The 23,273-nt window shown below is 38.0% G+C and overlaps 1 protein-coding gene across 2 annotated transcripts in view; it reads left to right on the top strand.

Annotated features, from left to right (window-relative positions):
* The window catches only part of cacna2d2a (calcium channel, voltage-dependent, alpha 2/delta subunit 2a), a 256,533-nt gene that overhangs the window by 93,580 nt on the left and 139,680 nt on the right, over positions 1-23,273 (top strand). For both annotated transcript variants that reach the window (XM_055213696.2, XM_055213695.2), the window contains exon 4: positions 4,347-4,406. In XM_055213696.2, the coding sequence (XP_055069671.2) occupies positions 4,347-4,406 (60 nt within the window). The remainder of the gene's footprint in view (positions 1-4,346; positions 4,407-23,273) is intronic.

Below are 23,273 nucleotides of genomic sequence, written 5' to 3'. Positions count from 1 at the left end.
GCTGAGATAATTTAATTTTTGCTAAGGACTTTTGATAGAGATCAGATGCAGAGCGATCTTTAAAACATACACAGAGTTCTTTCTCTTTTTTATGTGAGGGGTTACTGTGACGAGTCTGACACATGTGGATCCATTTGCAACTCTTTATTGTAGTAAATGCACAACCAAAACAAGGTAACACTCCAGTAATGCACAAACGTAAACACAGACCAATGTCGAGGCAGGCAGACAACAATCATAAACGATAATCCAGTCCAATGTCGGGGCAGGCGGCAAGCAGCAATAATCCAATAGACAGTCCGAAGTATACATCAGGAAAGCAAACACGAGAAAACACAGGTAAACGCTCAGAAATGTTGCTGGGGCAAACAAGACTTCGCAAAGTTCAAGTGTTCTAAGTCCCAGGTTAAATAGACCACCTGATACGGTGTAGCTGGTGCGTAATCAGCGGGAATTATGGGAAATGTAGTCTTGCTAATATATGGGTGATGTGAGGGTTGTGCACAGGGGGCATTAATGCTGACATCCGTCACAGTTACTTCCAGGTTGTATAAGTTGCGGGAGTGGATAATAGCGGTATTGCGGAAAGCCGGAAATTCTCGTCATTGGCTGGGAAGCGTTTTCTCTTAATTGACGAGATAACTCGTCAATGGCGGGAAAGAGTTAAGTACAGACTTTTAACATTTTAAAGCTATCAAACGCAACCAGTTAAACACACCATAATGTTTACTCTGCAATGTGTTGGATTGAAATCTAATCCTAGTTTGTATTCATTCTTCCTAAATATATAGCAAGATCGGGATTAGTGCATAATGCATATCATAATGCTTTAACATTTTATGCAGTACATCATCTGTTGTGTCTGGATGGCGTTCTGGTTTTTAAAAAAGTGCATTAAAGCAATATTTTTCAGCAAATAATACCCACTGGACCTGGGTTGTAAAACAGCAGTTTTTAAATGTACAAATCTTGGAAAGAAAATTCAAATATTAATGCATATGCGCAAATATGAGTGACATCAACCATAGGTTTCTGAAGAGCATTTTTGAAGCCCAAAGTGGGCGGAGCGTTCATCTGGGTAGAACGTCACAGCACGTCACTTCCAGATAACCGGAAGTGCCCGAAGAGGTGGAATGTGGGTGGAGATGAGGTGGCAGGTTGCTGAAGCCATGCCCGCCTAGCTCGACAAAATTAGCTATATCGACTAGGGATGCACCAAATCCAGGATTCGGATTCGGCCGAATACTGGGCTTTTTGCAGGGGTTCGGGTTCGGCCGAATCCCAGATTTTTTTTCCACCGAACCGAACCCTTGGCTTGCACTACGCTGGTCGACGTCACGCGGCCGTTGATTACACACATCGGGTGCTGACGTGGAGATGAGCTTTTTCTTTCGGTGAGCCTTAGGAGCTGGACAGACCAAAACTTTTAAACACGGCTGAAAACGCCTTGAGGACGCCAAATGCCAGCTGTTTTTCAGCCGAGCGCTTGGTAGCTGTGATGCTTCAGCTGTGAGCCGGTTGGTTGCTGTGGTACTGTAATGTCCCGCCCCTCCTCCACTGTAATTGGATGGCCGTGTGAAAACTGACATTGATGAGCGGAGCTTCTCACTCAAAGTTAAATATAGTTTTCAGCGCGGAGCTGCTTGCTTATTGGAAAAACGAGCGTGTCGCAACGCATCGCTTTCATTATGCATAGGCTTATGGTAATTGTCAAAATAGTTTTTCCAACTTGTCATCCTGGCATAATGTACAGTTAAAATTAAATAAAATGAAAAATACACTGCTGTGGACGTTGTTTACTTCATTAATGTGTTTTACTGTGTTAATGGGATAAGGATGCGAGTAGGATTCCGTATTCGGTTTCGGATTCGGCCGAATCTTAAACGGTGGATTCGGGATTCGGCCGAACCTAAAAAATCTGGATTCGGTGCATCCCTAATATCGACCAAAACTCTTTTTGTACCAGGCTGTAAACATATTATTTCTGCTCTTAAAGGATTAGTCCATTTTCTTAAAAGAAAAATCCAGATAATTTACTCACCACCATGTCATCCAAAATGTTGATGTCTTTCTTTGTTCAGTCGAGAATAAATTATGTTTTTTGAAGAAAACATTGCAGAATTTTTCTAATTTTAATGGACTTTAATAGAACCCAACATTTAATACTTAATTCAATACTTAACAGTTTTTTACAACGGAGTTTCAAAGGACCACAAACAATCCCAAACGAGGCACAAGGGTCCCATCCAGCAAAACGACCGTCATCTTCGACAACAAAAACAACAAACATACACCCTCAAAGCACAACTCTTTGTCGTGTAGATCCGGTCGTGATGCGCCAGCTGACCCCACTACGTCACCGCAATACGTCATCACGCCAAGAGGTCACAGAGGACGAACGCGAAACTCCGCCCCAGTGTTTACATGTGTTGAGAAAGAGGACCGTTCCGACGTTGTTGTATGCCAACTGATACTAATTAATGTCTTTGTGTCAGTTTATTGTTTACAATGGTCCGCAAATGTGCGTTTTATATATGTAACACGTGACCTCCCTACGTCACTACGCATTTACGTTAGATCGGGCTGGACCGGACCTTGACGAAAAATTGTGGTTTAAAAGTATATATTTTTTATTTTTCTTGTCAAAAATGACAATCGTTTCGCTAGATAAGACCCTTATACCTCGTTTGGGATTGTTATAGTCCTTTGAAACTCCGTTGAAAAAAAACGTTACGTTTTGAGTTAAGTATTAAATGTTGGGTTCTATTAAAGTCCATTAAAATTAGAAAAATTCTGCAATGTTTTCTTCAAAAAACATAATTTCTTCTGGACTGAACAAAGAAAGACATCAATATTTTGGATGACATGGTGGTGAGTAAATTATCTGGATTTTTCTTTTAAGAAAATGGAATATTCCTTTAAGTTGGCCATTTTAACACAGAGGCTCTATAAGATTGACTTCCCTTAGCAACATGTTTCTTGTAGTCAGCATTCAAAAGAGAGACTGGAAGGTTGCTACGTGATCAAAACTGACGTATGGTTATACTACAGTACATACTAAAAGCATATTTGCAATTAAATTAATTACTTTATAGGATTTACCATTTTGGTGTTTTTACTCTGCTGTATACTGCAGTATATACGTACTATCTGCAGAGAACAAACTTGTCTTGCATAGTACCATATAAGTATGCAAATTGATTTGCTGTATGCAAATCAGTACATGAATGTATATTTCTGCAGCACATCAGAAAGAAATGCTGTCTGAGAAACGTTGACATGCTGAGAAAGGTTTGAAGTGAAATATCACCATTAGTGCAGAGGAGTGGGCTCACACTGTTGAGATGGTGACGCATATAATGAATGTATGACATGCTGAGCTGCCCACGTGTTCTGACAACTGTGTCAGGAGAAAACTTATGTTTTGTTAAAAACAACACATAAAGTATTTTTTATGAGATTAGTTGCAATCAAGATGTAGTCCCGTCTAAAGTATTTTTTATTGTAAACCTTTTTGCCGTTTCCCCTTGAAGTAAATAAATAAACGTTGCATGCAGTTTTAGGAAGGATTTTGGATAGAATGTAAACCTGCCATGTTACTTTTTGCTTTTTTGTATTTGCTGGGGTATTTTAAACCCAGTGTTGGGTCAAAAAGTGAGAAACTCAGACGCTAGGTTACATTATCTCAGAAAATGTTTCTTTTTGAGAAAACAACCTAGCATACTGTAGGTTAAATTACAACCCAACAGGTTGGGTTTGTCCCTTTTGACCCAATACTGGGTTGAAAATAACCCAGCATTTTCTTCTGGTTTGCATGTCGACTATTAAAGTGTTCCTTAAAGGCGGAGTCCACGATGTTTGAAAAACGCGTTGGAAAAGGAGACGGGCCGACTACCAAAACACATTTATAGCCAATCAAATCAAATGCCGGGTTGCGTATGTGTGGGCGGGTCTATCAACAGAAGGTCCAGATTCTATTGGGGTAGGGGCGTGTTTGTTTAGGTGATTTCAAATATCAACATTGGCTTTCAAACATCATGGACTCCGCCTTTAACTGGTAGAGCTTGCGTTAGCGACGCAAAGGTCATGGGTTAAATCCCAGGGAACACATATCCTGATTAAATGTATTGCTTAAATGCACTGGAAGTCGGTTTAGATAAAAGTGTCTGCCAAATGCATAAATGTAACTCCTTATGTAAGCATTTGTTTCTGAGTTAAATAGATTAACTAGATTAAATCGTTTTTCCAGTGCTACACGAGGCAGTGATTTTATTTATCTCTATTCAAAGTAATTTTTGTCCCATTACCCATAATTGCTTTAACCTCAAATCTTTTCTGTCTTTCAGCGGCTGGCCAGAGAGGCTGAGGACATCCAGAGAGAACATTCATGGCAAGATGGAATTAAAGTAAGTCCAATGTCTGAAGCTGTCTGAATATCATGACGACTAAATGAAAAGTGCAGGAATTAATGACTTCTGAACAAAACATCTTAAAGTGAGATCTGAGGTTACAATCTCACTCAACTTAATAATCAGAGTATGAGAACAATGTAAGAATTACTTTCAGTCAGCGCCTGTGGAACAGAAGTAATTACTGCTGCAGAGTTTTTATTAAGTGACCTTTTCAAAAGTAGAAATGTTTGTCATTTGTGTAGGTGTGTGCCGAAAGTTCAAGATATATGTACATTTATACTCTCTGCATATGATTATAAAAATGTTTAAGTGTTGTAAAGAATAGATATAGTGGTTTTAAACTTTTTGCATTAATTAAAATGTTACTTTTTAGACTTTATACCTTCACGTTTTAATTCATATTTTGAAAAACAAAGAATCAGTCACTAATATGTCTGCCATTACCATCCAACACAATCTTAAGGCAAGTCGTTTTATAGTCACAAAATATTTGATACATTTATTCATGTTCATGAACATGATTTTCCACTTTTTTCATGCCATTGAGCACGAATGTTTTTTTCGTGTTGCTCAGCACAAATTTCTATAAATAGTTTTTCGTGTCCATTGCACGACTTTCTTTTTCATGTCATTTTATATTTTGTTTTCTCATTGTGTTTTCATATTTTTAAATCATTGTCGGTTGGGGTTAGATTTCGGGTTTGGGGGTGATTTTATGTATTGGTTTCTACATGTTTTTCTTCTGCTTTTAAAACTATTTTCGCTTGGGGTTAATTTGGAGTTGGGGTTTGGGTTAGGATGTCTGAAATGTAACAAAAAAGTCGTTCTAACCCCAACTCCAAGCGACAATGGAAAAAATAGGAAAAAAATCTATGAGAAAACAGTGCATAAAATGAAACAAAGAAGAAAGTCGTGCCACGGACAAAATGTTTAAAGATCATAGGTGTTACCTAAAATTGAAGTCTTTTTTTAAAAAAATTTCACCTTAAATCTTAAGTTTTTTTTTTGGTTGATCCAACTTTTACTTTTAACATTTCTCCAAAAAAGTTTAGATTATGTTGTCATGAAAAAAGAGAAGATAAGGGCAAGCTCACGTTTGACATTTGAATTCAATTAATTCTGACGTTTCTTTACATTTCTTACACTTCTTAATATCAAAGTAACTTCATGAGATGTCAAACTGGTATTTGACAGTCAAAATCTATCAAAGTTTTTAAAGTTATAAATGAACTGACTGCTGTGTAACTTGTGTAAGCAAGTCTGTGCTAACTTTTGCATTAAAAATTGCTAAGTAAATAAGTCATACATGAAGACTTGGTTTGAGCTACAGTACCTACCTATGTAATGGAAGCACAGTAATACTGTCCATAAAAAACATTTATCTCATATGTGTCACAAAAAACATAAATAAAACCTGGTCACCTCTAAAACATTTTTTGTTGGTGAAGTGCTGGGGTTGGTGACCTATAGCATTGAAATCGAATGACATGCCTATATAAAATATTTTCGATTTAACAAGGCAAAAGTCATCTATTATATATATATATATATATATATATATATATATATATATATATATATATATATATAGCAGGACGCACACATGAAGCACACACACTGCTGTTTCGAAGTTGGCTGTCTCCAGGGAGACTGTGATTTCTGTCATGCTACACTTCCCACAAATGGATTTTTAACCCAGTTGCTCCCGCGGGATATTTGAGAAAAGACTCTAAAACTAATAATTATGAGACCTCCTAACTGAGCGAGCCCATCTCTATTCATGCCTGCTTAGCCACTGAAGTCGATGGGGTGTTCGAGGATGAAGGCTGACGTCCATCATGCATGCGGCAACCGCAGCAGGGCTTCGGTGCATCCATTCACTGATAAAACTTAGATAATATTTTATGCATGCATACACAAGTACATACAGGTACATTTAAATCTTAAAAAAGCGTAGAAAGAACTGGGAAATGTTTCTTTGTTTATCTTCTGATGGTTTTGGTTATTAAAACATCAGAACAGTGTTACTGCGGTCTTTGTTTTCAGGTTTTTCGTTATGTTAGAGGTCAGTACGGCACATTTAACATGCTTGGTCCATCTCAACTCATTTTTAATTCAAGATTTCGCCTCAGTGCTGTTGGTTATTCTGCTTTTCATTCACTAAGAGTTTAATATATGGCCTCTCTCTCTTTCTCTCGCTCTCTTTCTGTCACTCACGCCTTTCTTCCTCCTCTCTCACCTTCCTCTTTCACTATCTCTCTCTCTCTTCCTCTCGCACCTCCTCTTATCTGTCCTCGCTTCTAATCAGGCGTGAAAACAGTTTGAAAATATCATATTGTTGCAAATACTGCAATTGAATCCTAATGGCATACGGACATTAATAATGTATTGCGAGCTGATTTCATTTGCCTTTATAATTAGGGCAGGTAATGAAGAACTGTAGGGGCCAAACCAATTCACAAACTTCACAGGAGAGTCGATAGAGAGAGGGGAGGGGCTTCAAGGAGAGCATGCTGGGATACAGTTTGTCCTTCAATGAGGTTCTCTCCGTTCGCCGATTTTAGATTTGTTTCTTGGCGTAATTCGATTAGATCTGCATGCTCTTTAGCACATTAGGAACGCACCAGCGAACGAGTCTTTAAGCAACGGGTGAAGGAAATAGAGAGACAGGTTTTTATGTCACACAGATCATGCAAAATAAGAGTGATAAGAGCATGAATGCAGCATGTAAAATCACACATATTTAAAACAAATCGGTATATTAAATACTGTTTTTTTACAACACATGTTTGGGTCAAATATAAACATTTTTTACATTCATTTAATTAAACCAGTGGTTTGGTTTGTCTATATTTTACTCAACCATGAGATGAAAATAACCCAACAATGCAACTTATTAAATACATCATATTTTTTATAAAAACTATACATTTACAAATACATCTTTGAACTTTTTTGCAGTACATTTATGCATTTGCCAAACACCTTTATCCAAAGTGACTTTCGGTGCATTCAAGTTAAAGCATTAGTAAATTATCTATTTTTTTTTAAGAAAATGGACTAATCCTTTAAACTTGAAAAATGCTGCCGCTGGCTGGCAACTTAAAAAAAAAAAACACTGGCAGGGAAAGAGTTAAGAGAATACATTTGCATAAAAAAAACGTGTTTCTGAAGAATTTTTATGTTAATCTGCAATACCGCGATTATCCACTAGATTATTCACTAGACGCAATAACCCAATTTATGAAAAAACTGGATCCAAAACGTTATTTACAACTGCTTTGTCACACATTCATCTAATATGTTATTTAAAGAAGTCCATTTTCTTAAAAAATTCCAGATAATTTACTCACCACCATGTCATCCAAAATGTTGATGTCTTTCTTTGTTCAGTAGAGAAGAAATTATGTTTTTTGAGGAAAACATTCCAGGATTTTTCTCATTTTAATGGAGTTTAATGGACCCCAACACGTAACAGTTTTAATGCAGTTTAAAATTGCAGTTTCAAAGGACTCTAAACGATCTCAAACGAGGCATAAGAGTCTTATCTAGCGAAACGATTGTCATTTTTGACAAGAATAATAAAAAATATGCACTTTTAAACCACAACTTCTTGTCTATCTCTGGTCATGTCTGGTCAGCGTGACCTTACGCAATACGTCATGACATCAAGGGGTCACGGATGACGAATGCGAGCCAATCCGACGTTGTTGTATGTTGAATGATACTAATTAATGTCTTTGTGTCAGTTTATTGTTTAAAATGTTATGCAAATGTGCGTTTAATATTTGTAACACGTGACCTTTCAACAGCATTACGCAATTACGTGAGGTCTCGCTGGTTCTTCATACAGCCGGATGAAGAAAAGAAGTTGTGGATTAAAAGTGCATATTTTTTATTTTTTTGTCAAAAATGACAATCGTTTCGCTAGATAAGCCTTATGCCTCGTTTGGGATTGTTTAGAGTCCTTTGAAACTGCAATTTTAAACTGTTAAGTGTTGGGGTCCATTAAAGTCCATTAAAATTAGAAAAATCTGTGAATGTTTTCCTAAAAAAACACAATTTCTTCTCGAATGAACAAAGAAAGACATCAACATTTTGGATGACATGGTGCTGAGTAAATTATCTGGATTTTGTTTTTAAGAAAATGGACTAATCCTTTAAACATTTTATCAGTATGTGTGTTCACTGTGGTTCAAACCCCTTAACCTTTTTGTTGCTAATGCAGTGCTCTACCAACTAAACTAAGAGCTTGTAAATCTTAAAATGCATTCACTAGACAATAGTGTTTGTATATAAGTCAATTATTAAACGACTTTTATTACGTCAACACTTTTTTTGTGTGCTCAAGTGTATTTCCGCAAAAGCATGTTTATGTATGCATGACCAACTGCGCTGCAACACGAACACCTGCCCGTCTGCGTGTGTTTATGAACCTCTTGTTCGGTACCTGCCTCAGTCCATCTGTGCTTTGTGCTAACGGAGGTGACATCATCGGCCCAGATTCCCAGAATACCCGGCTGCTGTTGCCGTAGCGACCGGGGAGGCAGCTCGTACTTCATCGTGCAAGTCACCATTACTTTACCCCGGTGCGCTTCTCCTGATGGCCAGACATCGCGGATGCCATACACACTTAATTATCATGACAGGTGTGATAGATAAGCACACAGCTCATCTGTTCGGAAAGTCCTCGGCATCTGTCCTTTACCTGTCTCCACTGAACGTGTGTGTATTCTCAATGTCATAATGGTGCACGAGCCACTTTACATAAACTGTTTAGAGTGGCGGTGTTAATGGCTGCCATTTATTTCTACTATGCAGTACATTTCTATGTGTGGGATCTTAATGTGCTAATAAAAATGTAGAGCTATCATAAAATGTATTAACAATTAATCAAATATCAGTGTATTTTTTGCACAAATTATTGAATGTATGTATTGCCTTTGGATGCATCAAAAAAATGCTGCGTTGTTTTAATCTATGATGGATAAATATTGTAGAGAACAATAAAATAACCCAATACTGGGTTTTTGTTAGTCAATTATGGGTTGTAATGTATAGTTCAGTTTTGAAATAAAACTAAAATTAATATAATGAATATTTAATTAAAATGAAAGCCAAGTAAAACTCCTTGCCTAGACGCAAACAGCCTACGTGAGCAAGAACAAAGTCCGCTGTCTCCAATTCTCGAAATTTCCCCCCCAAAAAATAGTTGACATGCACGTGTTGGTAGTTGATGGCCAACCGTCTGCCTATAGTAGGGCTAGACGATATGGTCAACATTTCCAAACAAGTTTACCCGACCCGAAAAGACCCGAATCCCTTTTAACCCGAACCTGAAGTGCATAAATCTTTATTTTTTATTTTTAAGAAAGACCCATTACAAAACAAAAAAGTGCTTGAATCTATTTTATTCAAGAAGTTTCTGGAAAAAATCCATATTATTCTCTGTGTAGTGTAGGATAATATCACTACTATTCACTTTAAATGCTTATATATTTTCTGTATGCGAATAATGATTCATAACAAAATGTTTTTTTTTTTGCATGGTTGTGTTTAACACATGAAAACGTCTCGGGTTACGTATGTAACTGTTGTTCCATGAGAAGGGAACGAGACGCTGCTTCTCCCTTGCCATACTTTCTGCGTCCCTGTAATGCCGTCTTTGGCAATATTTCAGATATCGATATACCTCCTGGCTCCTACGTCACCCTGTCTTTGTTGTTAAGCCTCACCATTCAGACGCACTTACCCCTGGAGGCTTCCCAAAAGTGTCATCGCAGTAACGCAGCGCGGGTTCCCTCGAAAGAGAACTGTAACAATGTATCTTAATAGGTAACACAATGTAACCTCGCTTGAAATGTGTCCCCACATTTAGTCCTTGAATTTGAGGGTATTGGACCTGGAAAGTCCTTGAAACGTCCTTGAATTTGAAGGTAACTAAGGTGTGGGAACCCTGTATATAATTATGAGACGCCGATGCATCATCGCATCACAATGTAGATTTTATACCCAGAAGGCAAAAAAACTCCAACTGTCAAAATTATAAGATGCTAACATTGATGCTTCTGTGATGTGCAACACAACTCATGACCCTTTAAAGTTTACAAACTTTGTAATGAAAGGTAAATCTTATTAAATGTGAATGGTCATTCATTTCTTGTTTTTATTAATATTACTGATAGTGTGATTTGTGGTGTTGTGGTTTTATATGTGTTGTGGCCGCTTTGTCTGAAAGATCTGTTTGTCATGTCTGGTTTCGAGCTCTCCGGGCTCAGGCTGTAATGGCAGCAGCGTGCGCCGGCCTTTTAAATCCATTTGAATGCAATAGCGTGTGAAATAGTCGTTAAATTCTTTTATTGCGTCTTATTTCTCAAGGTCATTTAAGCCGGCCTCTCTGTCACAATTGGTTTGAGAGTTATTTCTTGGCTGATTAATGCGATTGTCTGGTTTAAACCGGTGCAGTCAGCGCAACGACTACCAAAAGACTACAAGTCCCTCGACTCGGGTTGTTAGCGCAGCGCTGGTATTGTTTGCTGTGTACTGTAATACTGTATTTAACACGGTCGAAAAGAAACTGTTAGGTAGAATAAAGCAGGACTTTGTCAGATTTAGATGTGTAAATCTCTTAAATAACAAGATAAGAACACACAGTTGCCTGTCAAGCACCATTGATTTCAACAACGTCAGTCTTGAAATTGAAAGGGTATAATGATTCTCCATTTCGTGCACGTTACTTGTGTTTCTCTGGGTTTGTTGTAGCTAGCTTCAATTTTATTTGAGTTTTTATTTTGTCTGCGTAATGATCAGATAACGAAAGAACTGCCATTTATTTTATTTTGTGATTTATTGTAGGACGTTTATGGAAAATCTGTGTCAACTTGTTTGTGTGCTTACTACTGCAGCATAACTTAAACTAATGTGCACATCAAAGTCAAACCCTAATATATATATATATCACAATAATACCAATCACAACAATTACAATAAGGTTAATAATAATAAACAGATTAAATTGTAATATTTTTGCTAGTTATGTGACTATTTTTAACTTTAAAGAGCAACAATGATCCGAGATAAGACCGACATTATTATAATTTCTCCCGCTTGGACTCACAGCCTGTAAGTTAACTCCTGTTAGCATTGCATTGTGAGCCAATCTTTCAACCCACGCAAAAAAACATTGTATTATACCAAATACACAAATAACGTTGTTTTTAGCATTGAAACAGGTGCTCTTGTGTTGTAAAATGCTGATAAAGTATCAACTATCCAGTCTCACAAGGTTTCGTGATATAGTCGCGTAGTTTTTTTTCCATGATATTATCACTAATTTCTGCGTTTTTCATGATCGAACGAATTCCTGTTTTCGTGTGATTATCAGGTATTGGTTACTCAACAGCTTTTTTCTATTTTTAAACCATTTTTGCTTCGGTTTAGGGTTAGATTTGGTGCTTGCATTAGAATGTCACTTTATACATTGGTTTATACGATTTTTCTCATTTTTTTTTTTATATGTTGCCTGGCGTTAGGGTTAGAGTTGGGTTTGGGTAGGGATGTCATTTTATGTAAATCTAACCCTAAACCGAAGCGACAATGTTAAGAAAATAGGACAAAAAAAGTTGCGTAACCAATACGTGATAATCACACAAAAACAGGAATTCGTTATACGATCACGAAAAACGCGGAAATTCATGATAAAATCACAAAAAGTAATACAAAATTATGTGACTATATAACGAAATTTCGTGAGACTGGGTTGAGTATAAAATATATCTTGATGCAACAAATTGGCCAAATGCATTCATGGGCATAGACTAATAATTGTAAATTATTACATCAAAATGGCCGAGCACCCACTTGACAGATACGCTCAATTAATTTTAAATAAAACGCGTTCGAAATTCAGAGGCCTCTCTGATTGGTGCATCTCACGAGTTGTAAAATCTACAATGCTTTGATGAATAAGCTGAATAAGGGGTGCCTCACATTTCACTTTTAAAAATTGTGTGGAAGGCGCTGCTTTCCTCCTTCTTCACAAAGTGCTTGGGCGCTCCTGTAGCGTCTGCCGTTGCTATGCAACCTAAGCGTTGCGTGATGATGTGCTGAGCACCCACCGGCGGAAAAAGAAATCTGCACCTATGGCTGTGTTTATTATAAATGAATGCTTCACTATAGTTACACCTGTAGTGAGCACAAACATTAGCTGCGACAGGTACGCATGTACAGGTACGCTCGTATCGATCGATGTAAACTAAAAGAGCTGAAAGGAAACCAAGGTCTATCTGATTAGATGTGTTTGAAGGGATGCTGTGAAAGAAGGATAGGCCCCAAAAATAAGAGAGAGAGAGAGAGAGAGAGAGAGAGAGAGAGTCAGCAGCAGTGTGTCAGCAGTACAGTATGTTTGAAATGCATTAGTGCTAATAGCTGTGCCATTACGGGAGAGAGGAGAGGCACTCTACAGATGGGTTACTATGGTGAGAGAGAGAGAGAGAGAGAGACAGCCATCTTCCAGGCCATTTGCTATAATCATCATTCTGTAATCAATCAATCCTTTCATCATAAAACAAGAAGGATGGGGGGGTCGCATTATTTCGAAGCAATTCTTTTGACATTGCATTTGTCAAGTTCCACGTCTGTGTGTGTTTCAACATGACTTAGGTTAATGTTTTGGGATGTAGACATGCTCGGATATAATCAATTACAACAGAATTAAAATTTTTTATTAAATTAATACTTCCTGTCTTTAATGCTAAAAAAGTTGCGGTTACCATAAGAACTGAACAGCTCAGCAGTGATCGCCTTCTCCCATAATGCATTGAGAATGATGTAATAGTATGGGTCGTATATATTCGAACCACTTCATGTATATTTGTACTGAATATGTTTAAATTATTAGAAAAAAGCATAAAATATGCTGCATTTTCTACTATAATTACATTAAGGTTATAGTTTACAATGTAAAAAAATTGCTGTACTGTAGGGATGGGCACGAGTACTCAATTGCTCGAATGTGGCATCGATGATCGATCACAAAAACGATGATCATGTTTATTTATTTATTGTGGTAATTGCGGCATTTGGATGTCTGGGTAGCATTAAAAGCATCTGTGGTAGTAAAGACTGGGTGTGTGTTTGACGTTATGTTGAGCCACGCAGACCGGCGTATGACATCAGTAATGTTACCATGCATGATTCAAAAACAAACAGCTCTGCGTACGGTACACATACACTTACCATTGTATTTAACCACAGTATTTATTGATTTGTTGTTTGTAAAGTAACAACAAATAAATGGCAAGAAAGCACATGTGAGAGGTGAATATCAAAAAGAATGAATGCAGATGCACGTCTATACACTCAAGAAGAAGGTAAAATGTACGGTGCCTGAAAGGGATGTTGTTTTTATATATCTCTACTTTCTTGATTAAAGGTCTTTAAAGATGGTCCTCTGAGGTCAGTAATGTATTCAATGGCTAATGGACCTTAGCCACTTAGACGGGAAGGCAGAGAGAGCAGCACTCTTGTTCCTCTTTCAAGAGCCAATTATCTCAAACACTGTTTTTATTATAGTGGAGATGAGGTTGCTTGGCTGCAGGGTAAAGTTGCCAGCAGCTGCAGTTCCTCTCCAAGCCATTAGTGGTCAGCGTGACGCCACAGGTGACATGAGCCAATAGATGAAGGCTGCGTCTGAAAACTGATGCTGTGTCTAAAACCACTCCCTCGTTCACTTATTCTTTATTCCCTATATAGGGGATGACAATTGAGTCCACTATATGGGGAAGAATCTCGCAGAGATAAATCATAAATCCTTACACCTGTGTGGCTTTATGGATTGTTCTGTGAAACGCTAACGTTTACTTTCTTACTGTTTGTCACATTTGTCATGTTTATTCTATAATAAAGAGGACCAAACAACATATTTTTTTTACTGTTGTTTATTTATTATATTTAATAAAATGTGTATTATATTGTAAAAAAAAAATCAATTTTTTTTTTTTCAAAAGTATAAAATAACATACAAACTAAAAAAGTAGATGAATGTAAATTTGTGGTGTTTACTATTAATATCCTTCAAAAAAAGTAGTGAACGAATGAAGAGAATTAAGTTGTTCACTTAGGTTTCGGACACCACTACAAAATAGTGTACGCCAAAAATAGTGCACTACATAGGAGATATGAGCGGTTTTGGACACAGCCTTAAAGGAATAGTCTACTCATTTTCAATATTAAAATATGTTATTACCTTAACTAAGAATTGTTGATACATCCCTCTATCATCTGTGTGCGTGCACGTAAGCGCTGGAACGCGCTGCGACGCTTCGATAGCATTTAGCTTAGCCCCATTCATTCAATGGTACCATTTAGAGATAAAGTTAGAAGTGACCAAACACATCAACGTTTTTCCTATTTAAGACGAGTAGTTATACGAGCAAGTTTGGTGGTACAAAATAAAACGTAGCGCTTTTCTAAGCGGATTTAAAAGAGGATCTATATTTTATGGCGTAATAGCACTTTTGGGAGTACTTTGACTCGCCTGAAAAGTCCGCTTCCCTTCTCACTCTCATAATGGGAGAGGGAGGGTGTTACTGCGCCGAGTCGAAGTACTCCCAAAAGTGCTATTACACCATAAAATGTAGCTCCTCTTTTAAATCCGCTTAGAAAAGCGCTACGTTTTATTTTGTACCAACAAACTTGCTCGTATAACTACTCGTCTTAAACAGGAAAAACGTTGATGTGTTTGGTCACTTCTAACTTTATCTCTAAATGGTACCATTGAATGAATGGGGCTAAGCTAAATGCTATCGAAGCGTCGCAGTGCGCTCCAGCGCTTACGTGCACGCACACAGATGATAGAGGGATGTATCAACAATTCTTCGTTAAGGTAATAACATATTTTAATATTGAAAATGAGTAGACTATTCCTTTAAGCTGCATTCAGACTAGCAGCTACTAGCAGTAGCAGAGCGACGCGATCTAATTGCTTTCAATGGAAGCTTGGCAACTTCCTGCAACACGAGCGACAGTGACCATTGGCGACTGGATGGAGCGTGTCCAGTCATGTGACAAAGTTGAGAAATGTTTCACTTTATGCAAATTTTGAGCGACTTTCGGGAGCGACTACTAATGAGAACGAAGCAGTGTAGTTCACGTAATCCATTTCTCGTCAGTGACTGGAGTGGACGGTACTCATTCCTTTATGACAACCAGATTTAGAAACGCCTCTTTTGAAAGAGACGAGCGACAAAGTCGCTAATAATGTGAATATACCTTAAGGCAGCTGACTTGTTGCCTTGCTGCCTCATGAGGCAATATCTTTGTCGGCTTAAAGGCATGTTCAGGAAACGCATTCAGACAACCTTCATACTCAGCATAATGGAATTCTGTTATAAACAGAGAGTGCCTTTGTGATAGATAATCCCATATTTGATAACTACAATAATAATTTCTCTCTAGAACTGCAATTAAAAGGAGTAAAAAGTGAAAATAACCTTATTAACAATAAATTTGTGCTCCAGCCGCTTTCTTGGCCACCATTTAATTTTTTCGACTCAACTATGCTCGACCAATCACATTCCCTGTGTACACCCACGCATACAATTGTGGGACAGGACAATAAAGGTATCTCAGGAGACAGGAAGTAAACCAAACATTGGATTTGGACGTGCATTGATGCCATCAAGCCTTCAAATGCAGAGTTTTAGAGATGTCGGACGCAGCCGATAAGAATTACTTCATAGTTTACTTCATCTTAGTTATGAAAGTGGTCATTTTTATGTTAATTCAAGTAAAAGTGCCATATCTGGTAGTTTAATTAAATAATGAAAGATGTTAAAAGCACAGCTGATATTTCATTTTTTATAACGTAAGGTCAAGTTGAGCACATTGCGTTATGGGATACACTGTGCTCTTGGTGTATATGACTCATTTTCACAAATGTAAAGTACATCACTAAAGATTTAGTAAAATCAAAAAATGTAAGTAGCCAAAGAGCGCCATTCCAGGCATTATTTTCAGGGTGACGTGGGGAATATCCTAAACCCGAGTTGTAGGGAACGCAGCATTGTATGAAAAATATTAAATGCATTTAACTTAAGCTTGGTTTGTACTGAAGTCGCACCTGCTTTACTGTCTGCCTCGAATGGTTGCCGTGGTGACCCTTCAGCTTTTGTAATTTTAGCATCCTGATTGGAGTTGTCGCTGTAATTCAGTGGAGTGTCTCTCCTCCAGGTAGAAACACTTTCAACCTCCTCTGCACTCCTTCTGTGAGCGAGTCTTACTGAATACTCAGACACTTCTCACCAGGATCTATCACACGAAAGAATCGCTAAATGCAAAGAGAGTTCATATTAAAGTCGAGGAGAAATCATGTAGAAAGAAAGAAAGCTGCTAAGAGTTTATATTTTATGAGGTGGCTTATTTGTATGACAAAATTTGTTGTTTTTGTCAATAACGAAACCCACACCTAAAGCCAACGTCATGGGGCAAAGGGAAAATCGCACAAAGATTTTTTCATACGAATTGCTATGTATCTTTAATACTGTAGATCAAACTATTAAAGTTCTTTCTTTCTCAAAGCGTGTCACTTTGCGATAGTATTAGCATCATCTTTTCAATTGCCATAAGGATTTGTCATGGCACCTGCAGTCGTGTCTTATTGCTTGATTTGTATCCCTCACCACCAGCTTTAGTAACTGCCACTTACACCACATGTGCACCTTCTCGAGAGTCGCTTTAGTAAGAAGGCCTCCACCCGAGAACATAATTGTAAATGATTGCACGGTCTATATAAATCGGATGAAATTTCCCAGACTGCGAGGAGTTTACGGTTGCTCTTACAGCTGAGCAGTCCCCCGCACGGCATGGTGGGGCAGGACCGAATGAAGGAGACGGCTGTGGGGCGAGGGTGCTCCCCGTGTCTAAAACCCCTGCATTGATTTCTTCATACAGTCGAGATTCAGATCGATACCTCCTAAATCCACCTCTCCACGCTCCAGAAGACAACGGGCCATCTCATCACACGCTAAACCCCCATGAAGGGCGCGTTCTCTTTCTCTGCTGTGCGTGTGTGTGAACAAAATGGAGGTGAAGTGGAAAGAGGTGGGGTTAGGTGGGTTAAGAAGCACTTTAGAAATACTCATTTTAAAATTGCATTATAAAAGTGCATTTGTTGGAAAAAAACACTTTTTCTATGTTAAATTACTTCCCTGTGCAAAATGAACGTTTTAGTAGGCCATTATTAGGTTAGTTGTGAGCAAACTTTTATGTGTTGCTTTACGCTTACTACAGCAAAATTGGGATAATGGGTAGAAATCTACACGTGCCGATGTGATTTGGCTTAAGCTGTTTATTACCTTTCCCCCGATTAATACTGTTTCGCACATTTACGTGCTCTTACACGTTATCCATTTATTAAGTATAATCGGAGTAAGGTAGATTGCTCTTATATACATATACACTCACCTAAAGGATTATTAGGAACACCATACTAATACTATGTTTGACCCCCTTTGGCCTTCAGAACTGCCTTAATTCTACGTGGCATTGATTCAACAAGCATTCTTTAGAAATGTTGGCCCATATTGATAGGATAGCATCTTGCAGTTCATGGAGACTTGTGGGATGCACATTCAGGGCACGAAGCTCCCGTTCCACCACATCCCAAAGATCATCTATTGTGTTGAGATCTGGTGACTGTGGGGGCCATTTTAGTACAGTGAACTCATTGTCATGTTCAAGAAACCAATTTGAAATAATTCGAGCTTTGTGACATGCTGCATTATCCTGCTGGAAGTAGCCATCAGAGGATGAGTACATGGTGGTCATAAAGGGATGGACATGGTCAGAAACAATGCTCAGGTAGGCCGTGGCATTTAAACGATGCCCAATTGGCACTAAGGGGCCTAAAGTGTGCCAAGAAAACATCCTCCACACCATTACGCCACCACCACCACCCTGCACAGTGATAACGAGGCATAATGGATCCATGTTCTCATTCTGTTTATGCCAAATTCTGACTCTACCATCTGAATGTCTCAACAGAAGTCAAGACTCATCAGACCAGGCAACATTTTTTCAGTCTTCAACTGTCCAATTTTGGTGAGCTCATGCAAATTGTAGCCTATTTTTCTTATTTGTAGTGGAGATGAGTGGTACCCGGTGGGGTCTTCTGCTGTTGTAGCCCATCCGCCTCAAAGTTGTGCGTGTTGTGGCTTCACAAATGCTTTGCTGCATACCTCAGTTGTAACGAGTGGTTATTTCAGTCAAAGTTGCTCTCCTATCAGCTTGACTCAGTCGGCCCATTCACCTCTGACCTCTAGCATCAACAAGGCATTTTCGCCCACAGGACTGCCGTATACTGGATGTTTTTCACTTTTCACATCGTTCTTTGTAAACCCTAGAAATGGTTGTGCGTGAAAATCCCAGTAACTGAGCAGATTGTGAAATACTCAGACCGGCCCGACTGGCACCAACAACCATGCCACGTTCAAAATGGCTTAAATCACCTTTCTTTCCCATTCTGACATTCAGTTTGGAGTTCAGGAGATTGTCTTGACCAGGACCACAACCCTAAATGCATTGAAGCAACTGCCATGTGATTGGTTGATTAGATCAGTGGTTCCCAAACTTTTTCAGCATGCAGCACATATATATATATATATATATATATATATATATATGTAAAATAAAATATTAACTTTTATTTTGTATGCAATTAATCTTTTGGCAGCCCTAGTTTTTTTTTTAAAAACTCCTGCCAGAGTGAAGATTTTTGGATTTAGCGCTATAATGTAGCCGGTGAATCCACAGTTTTTTGCTTGTGATGTGCTGAGGGGGAACTTTGCAATGGGATTTGATTGGCCAACATTTTTACGGTTAACGATATATCGCCATTTCTTGGTCTGGCATTCTATTAACAGTGCTTCATACCGGGTTTTTGCATTCGTGTGGACGCAGAGATTTCTTTTAACGAATAAGGACAAAACTTTTGTACGTCTAAGACTCTGTTTGTCCAAGCCATGGAAGACAGAAAGCAGTTTAGAAACATTCATTGTGTTTTTGGCAAATCAAGTGCTACCTATTTCCAAAATGGGCAGTTTACAACTAAAGCACACAACATGATTTTCCCCGATTGTAACAAATCAACCAGAACATATATTAGATGCGGTTTTTAATTGTAATCATTCCTTACCAGTTTTGCATTTGTTTTCAACAAACATTCACCTATGAATCATGCACAGTACATCCAGAAAAGGTAAATAGGCACAGATTTGTCATGTGATGTGGCACATTACTTTTTGAAATCATAACCATACTGTCTATAAAATAACAAGCAGTAAACAGTCAATAAGTTGCGCATTACATTGCAAACATAATATTTTCTTCAAAAATCATTTGATACTCCTTAACTAAAGTGAATTTCCACATGGTGGTCATCTCCGGCTTCTGTTAGCATAAAGTAATTGGGAAACAATCAGTACTTTATTTCACAGTTAGTTAGAGAGTCGATGCAGCGTTGATTCAAGCACTGCAATCATTTACTGCACGTTTGAAACTTCAGCATAAGCAGTAGTTTTAAGGAGGAAATCTTTACTTGCGTTTGCAAGAGCACTTTGTTTATCAGGTGGAAAAGCACAGACTTGGGATGTGTTTTTTACACACCAAGCACTATTTCTTTTATCATCCGGCAAGTTTTACGCTGAGCCGGATAAAACAACAATTTTCTCATCATTGCTTCTTGTAAACTACAAACCTCTGTTAATGAAACATCATTTATCTGGGATTTCTTGGTGTTGGGTCTTTGGATCTGCTAAAATGATTGCCTTTTCTTGGCTCCTAATGGTAGACAGCATAAAAATGGACAGCACTCAAGAGAAAATCTGTTTTGACTGTCCATTTCACCAGCAGCTGTCCTGTGCGTAAATATGTTTGCACTCCTATGACAGATAACCGTTTCTCCCATTGGATGTTGCCGGACGTTTTGAGCACCATCACACCTTTCAATTGTAAATTATATCCCTGGGGAATATTACCAGGCTATTTTCTTTGTGGATATGCATGTGAAGGTGCGTTGCTCTGGTTGATGCATTCGTGCATTAAGTGGTCGATTGTACATCCACTATGTCTGCACTGATATTCATCTGTATACTTCAAACTCTCTTTTTTTCTCTCTCTCTGCGTCCTTGACTCGATGCTCTCTAAAAGCTCGCATGTGATTTGAATGTTGTCTGCAGATTTTATGGACATTGCTGCGTTCTGATGGAAATGATTACAGGGTCGCAAATAACAGGGTTATCACGGCGGCCGCTGATTGCTGATTGGCCGCTCTCAGGGCCGCTCTGAAGAGGGCCAGCGGCTCTTCGGCTCTCTCTTGGAAAAGCGCTCATTGAAAAAAGACGTTAAAAAAAGGACAGAAAGAGGGGAAAAGGCGAACAAATGTAAGATGAGATGTGCTGAAATAGAGGGGGACGAGACAAGAGATCTTCTTGACAATTCTCTTCAAACATAGACGTGGTTTGTTTATTAGTGGTGTTTGCTAGCAGCATTCAGTATTTTTAGTGCTCATATTTATGTTGCGATTACTTTTTATTGAACTTTTTAAGAAACAGGCAAAATAATCACTTGTAGCAAAACCATGCACCGCAAGAATGATATCAAATCAACATATATTTTTATGTTACTTTAACTTAACAAATTAAGTTAAACAATTTCAACTGCATTTTTTACATTGTGGTTATTTTGTGCAGTGTTGGGGGTAACGCATTACAAGTAATGTGCATTACACTTTTCTGAATTAACAAGTAAAGCAACGCATTACTTTTTAAATGTACACATTAATATTTTAGTTACTTTTTCAAGAAAGTAATGCAAGTTACTTTTTTAGTTTAATTAATTCGATAAAAAAATTATGTACTGAATTAAACTAAACGTAGTCACATTTTGCACTCTATGTGTACACGCCTGTGTGGGGAACAGTTTGAGTCAGAAACTGAGATGGCAGGCCAGAGCTGGACATTTTTGTGATAAAATATGCAATTTCTAAATGCAGAACTTTTTAATCATAAAAACACCTGCAAAGGCCTGAAAGAGATCAAGCCTCAGCCAAGAAAAAGTAACGCAAGAGTAACTAAAAAGTAATGTAAGCATTACTTTCCATGAAAAGTAACTAAGTAACGCAATTGTTTACTTTTTTGGGAGTAACTTAATATTGTAATGGATTACTTTTAAAAGTAACTTTCCCCAACATTGATTTTGTGTTGCTTTAACTAGGAATCCACCGAATATTCGTCCAACGAAATGTTTCCATAGAAAGACTTTTATCACCGAAACAACATGGCAGAAATGTTCTGATGACGCAAACAGAAACCGCGACCTGCACGTGCTTGTCTGAAGCAACATGTCTGTGGTGTGGACATATTTCAGTATCCCTGTGTCTCAATTCGTTCCCAGCTCCCGAGATTGTGAATCAGTACGGATCACGTATCGGGCTCGTGTGTGATTCGCGGATTAATACGCAAATTTAAGTAGGGAAAGTTTATCATTTGCACATGTTTCAAAGGCTTGCAAATGTTAACATTCAAATGATTTTAAACTATTTTACTGCAAACAGGCACTAAAGTGAGCAGCTTTCTGTACGCACAGATGCACATGCGGTTGAATGTGTCTGGTCCAGCTCCAGTCAGATTTGATCATCCCTATGCCCTTCTAAGATCAGAACTCTTGATGTGTAAACTTTAGAGAGAGTTGCGCTACTGTGTCTCAAAATGTAGTCCATTAAAATGCATTTGTGCAATAGAGCACTGAAAAACGACATAATGTTTTTATGTTTCCCTGTTTGGAATTTGCCCTCCGTCTGTGTGTGCGCACGCGTTTAAGTGCACTCAGTAGTGCACAACCTATTACACCTTAGCAACCCTATGAAAAATCGAGTTGCATTTGTCTATATTAAAGCCCTCCACTGATCTGCTTAAGCACGCGAGTGTGCATGTTTGTAGACGTTTGGATTTGTGGTGAATTGCCCTATTATCAGGCTGTGTGTGTGTGCCAATGTTACGATTTTATCTGGCACTACACACAGACTCCTCAGAGGAACCCTTTCAGAAAACAATAGAGAACCATATTACCCACAATGCAACAGGACAGCATCCCATCGGCTTATCGCAGGATTGGAATATTCACAGTCTGATCGTGTCGCCTTTAGGTGCAATGATCTGACAGGGAACAGAAAAGGAACAAAAGGAGAGAGGGAAGAAAAATGAGGAGGAAAGAAAGTTTAAGAACAGCAATTATAGACAGGTGGAAAAATAAAAGATAGCAATTTTAAATAATATGGTTTTAAATCAAGACTGAAAACACTTGATATAGACTTGAAAGACTATTTTGCATGGCATGTAATAATGCTGTTAAATTAATTGCTTTACGTAATAATATGAATAATAATAATGGCATTGGTTACTGCAACTTTGTGTGATGCTGGGTTGCTCTAGGTCCAAGTCAACCGCCAAAAAGTTATTGAGTGCACCTAATAGACAAATGATTTCAGACAATTTGGGGCACGATGACTAAAACCAGCTTTATGTTAATGTAGTGCTGCACAATTAATCGGGATTACAATTAAACAATTACATCATCGCCAAAAGCCTCATTTACAGCTGTCCATTTGTGCTCATTTCGGTCAGTATGTTTGGGCACCAAATACAGGTGAATTACAGATTTTAAAATTGATAAGTTGATGTGTCCTTTAGTCATTAATTTTGGATTTTTTACTAACAATATAACTCATAAGTATTTGTCATTTACATTATATTATTTATTTTTGGATGTTTAGAATTTACCATTCATCTGCTTTACAGAAAGTTA

The sequence above is a fragment of the Misgurnus anguillicaudatus genome, chromosome 8, assembly GCF_027580225.2.
Source record: "Misgurnus anguillicaudatus chromosome 8, ASM2758022v2, whole genome shotgun sequence".
NCBI classification, from domain to species: Eukaryota; Metazoa; Chordata; class Actinopteri; order Cypriniformes; family Cobitidae; genus Misgurnus; species Misgurnus anguillicaudatus.
Note: the sequence above shows the minus strand (reverse complement) of the source record. Positions and strands in the feature narration are given on the sequence as shown.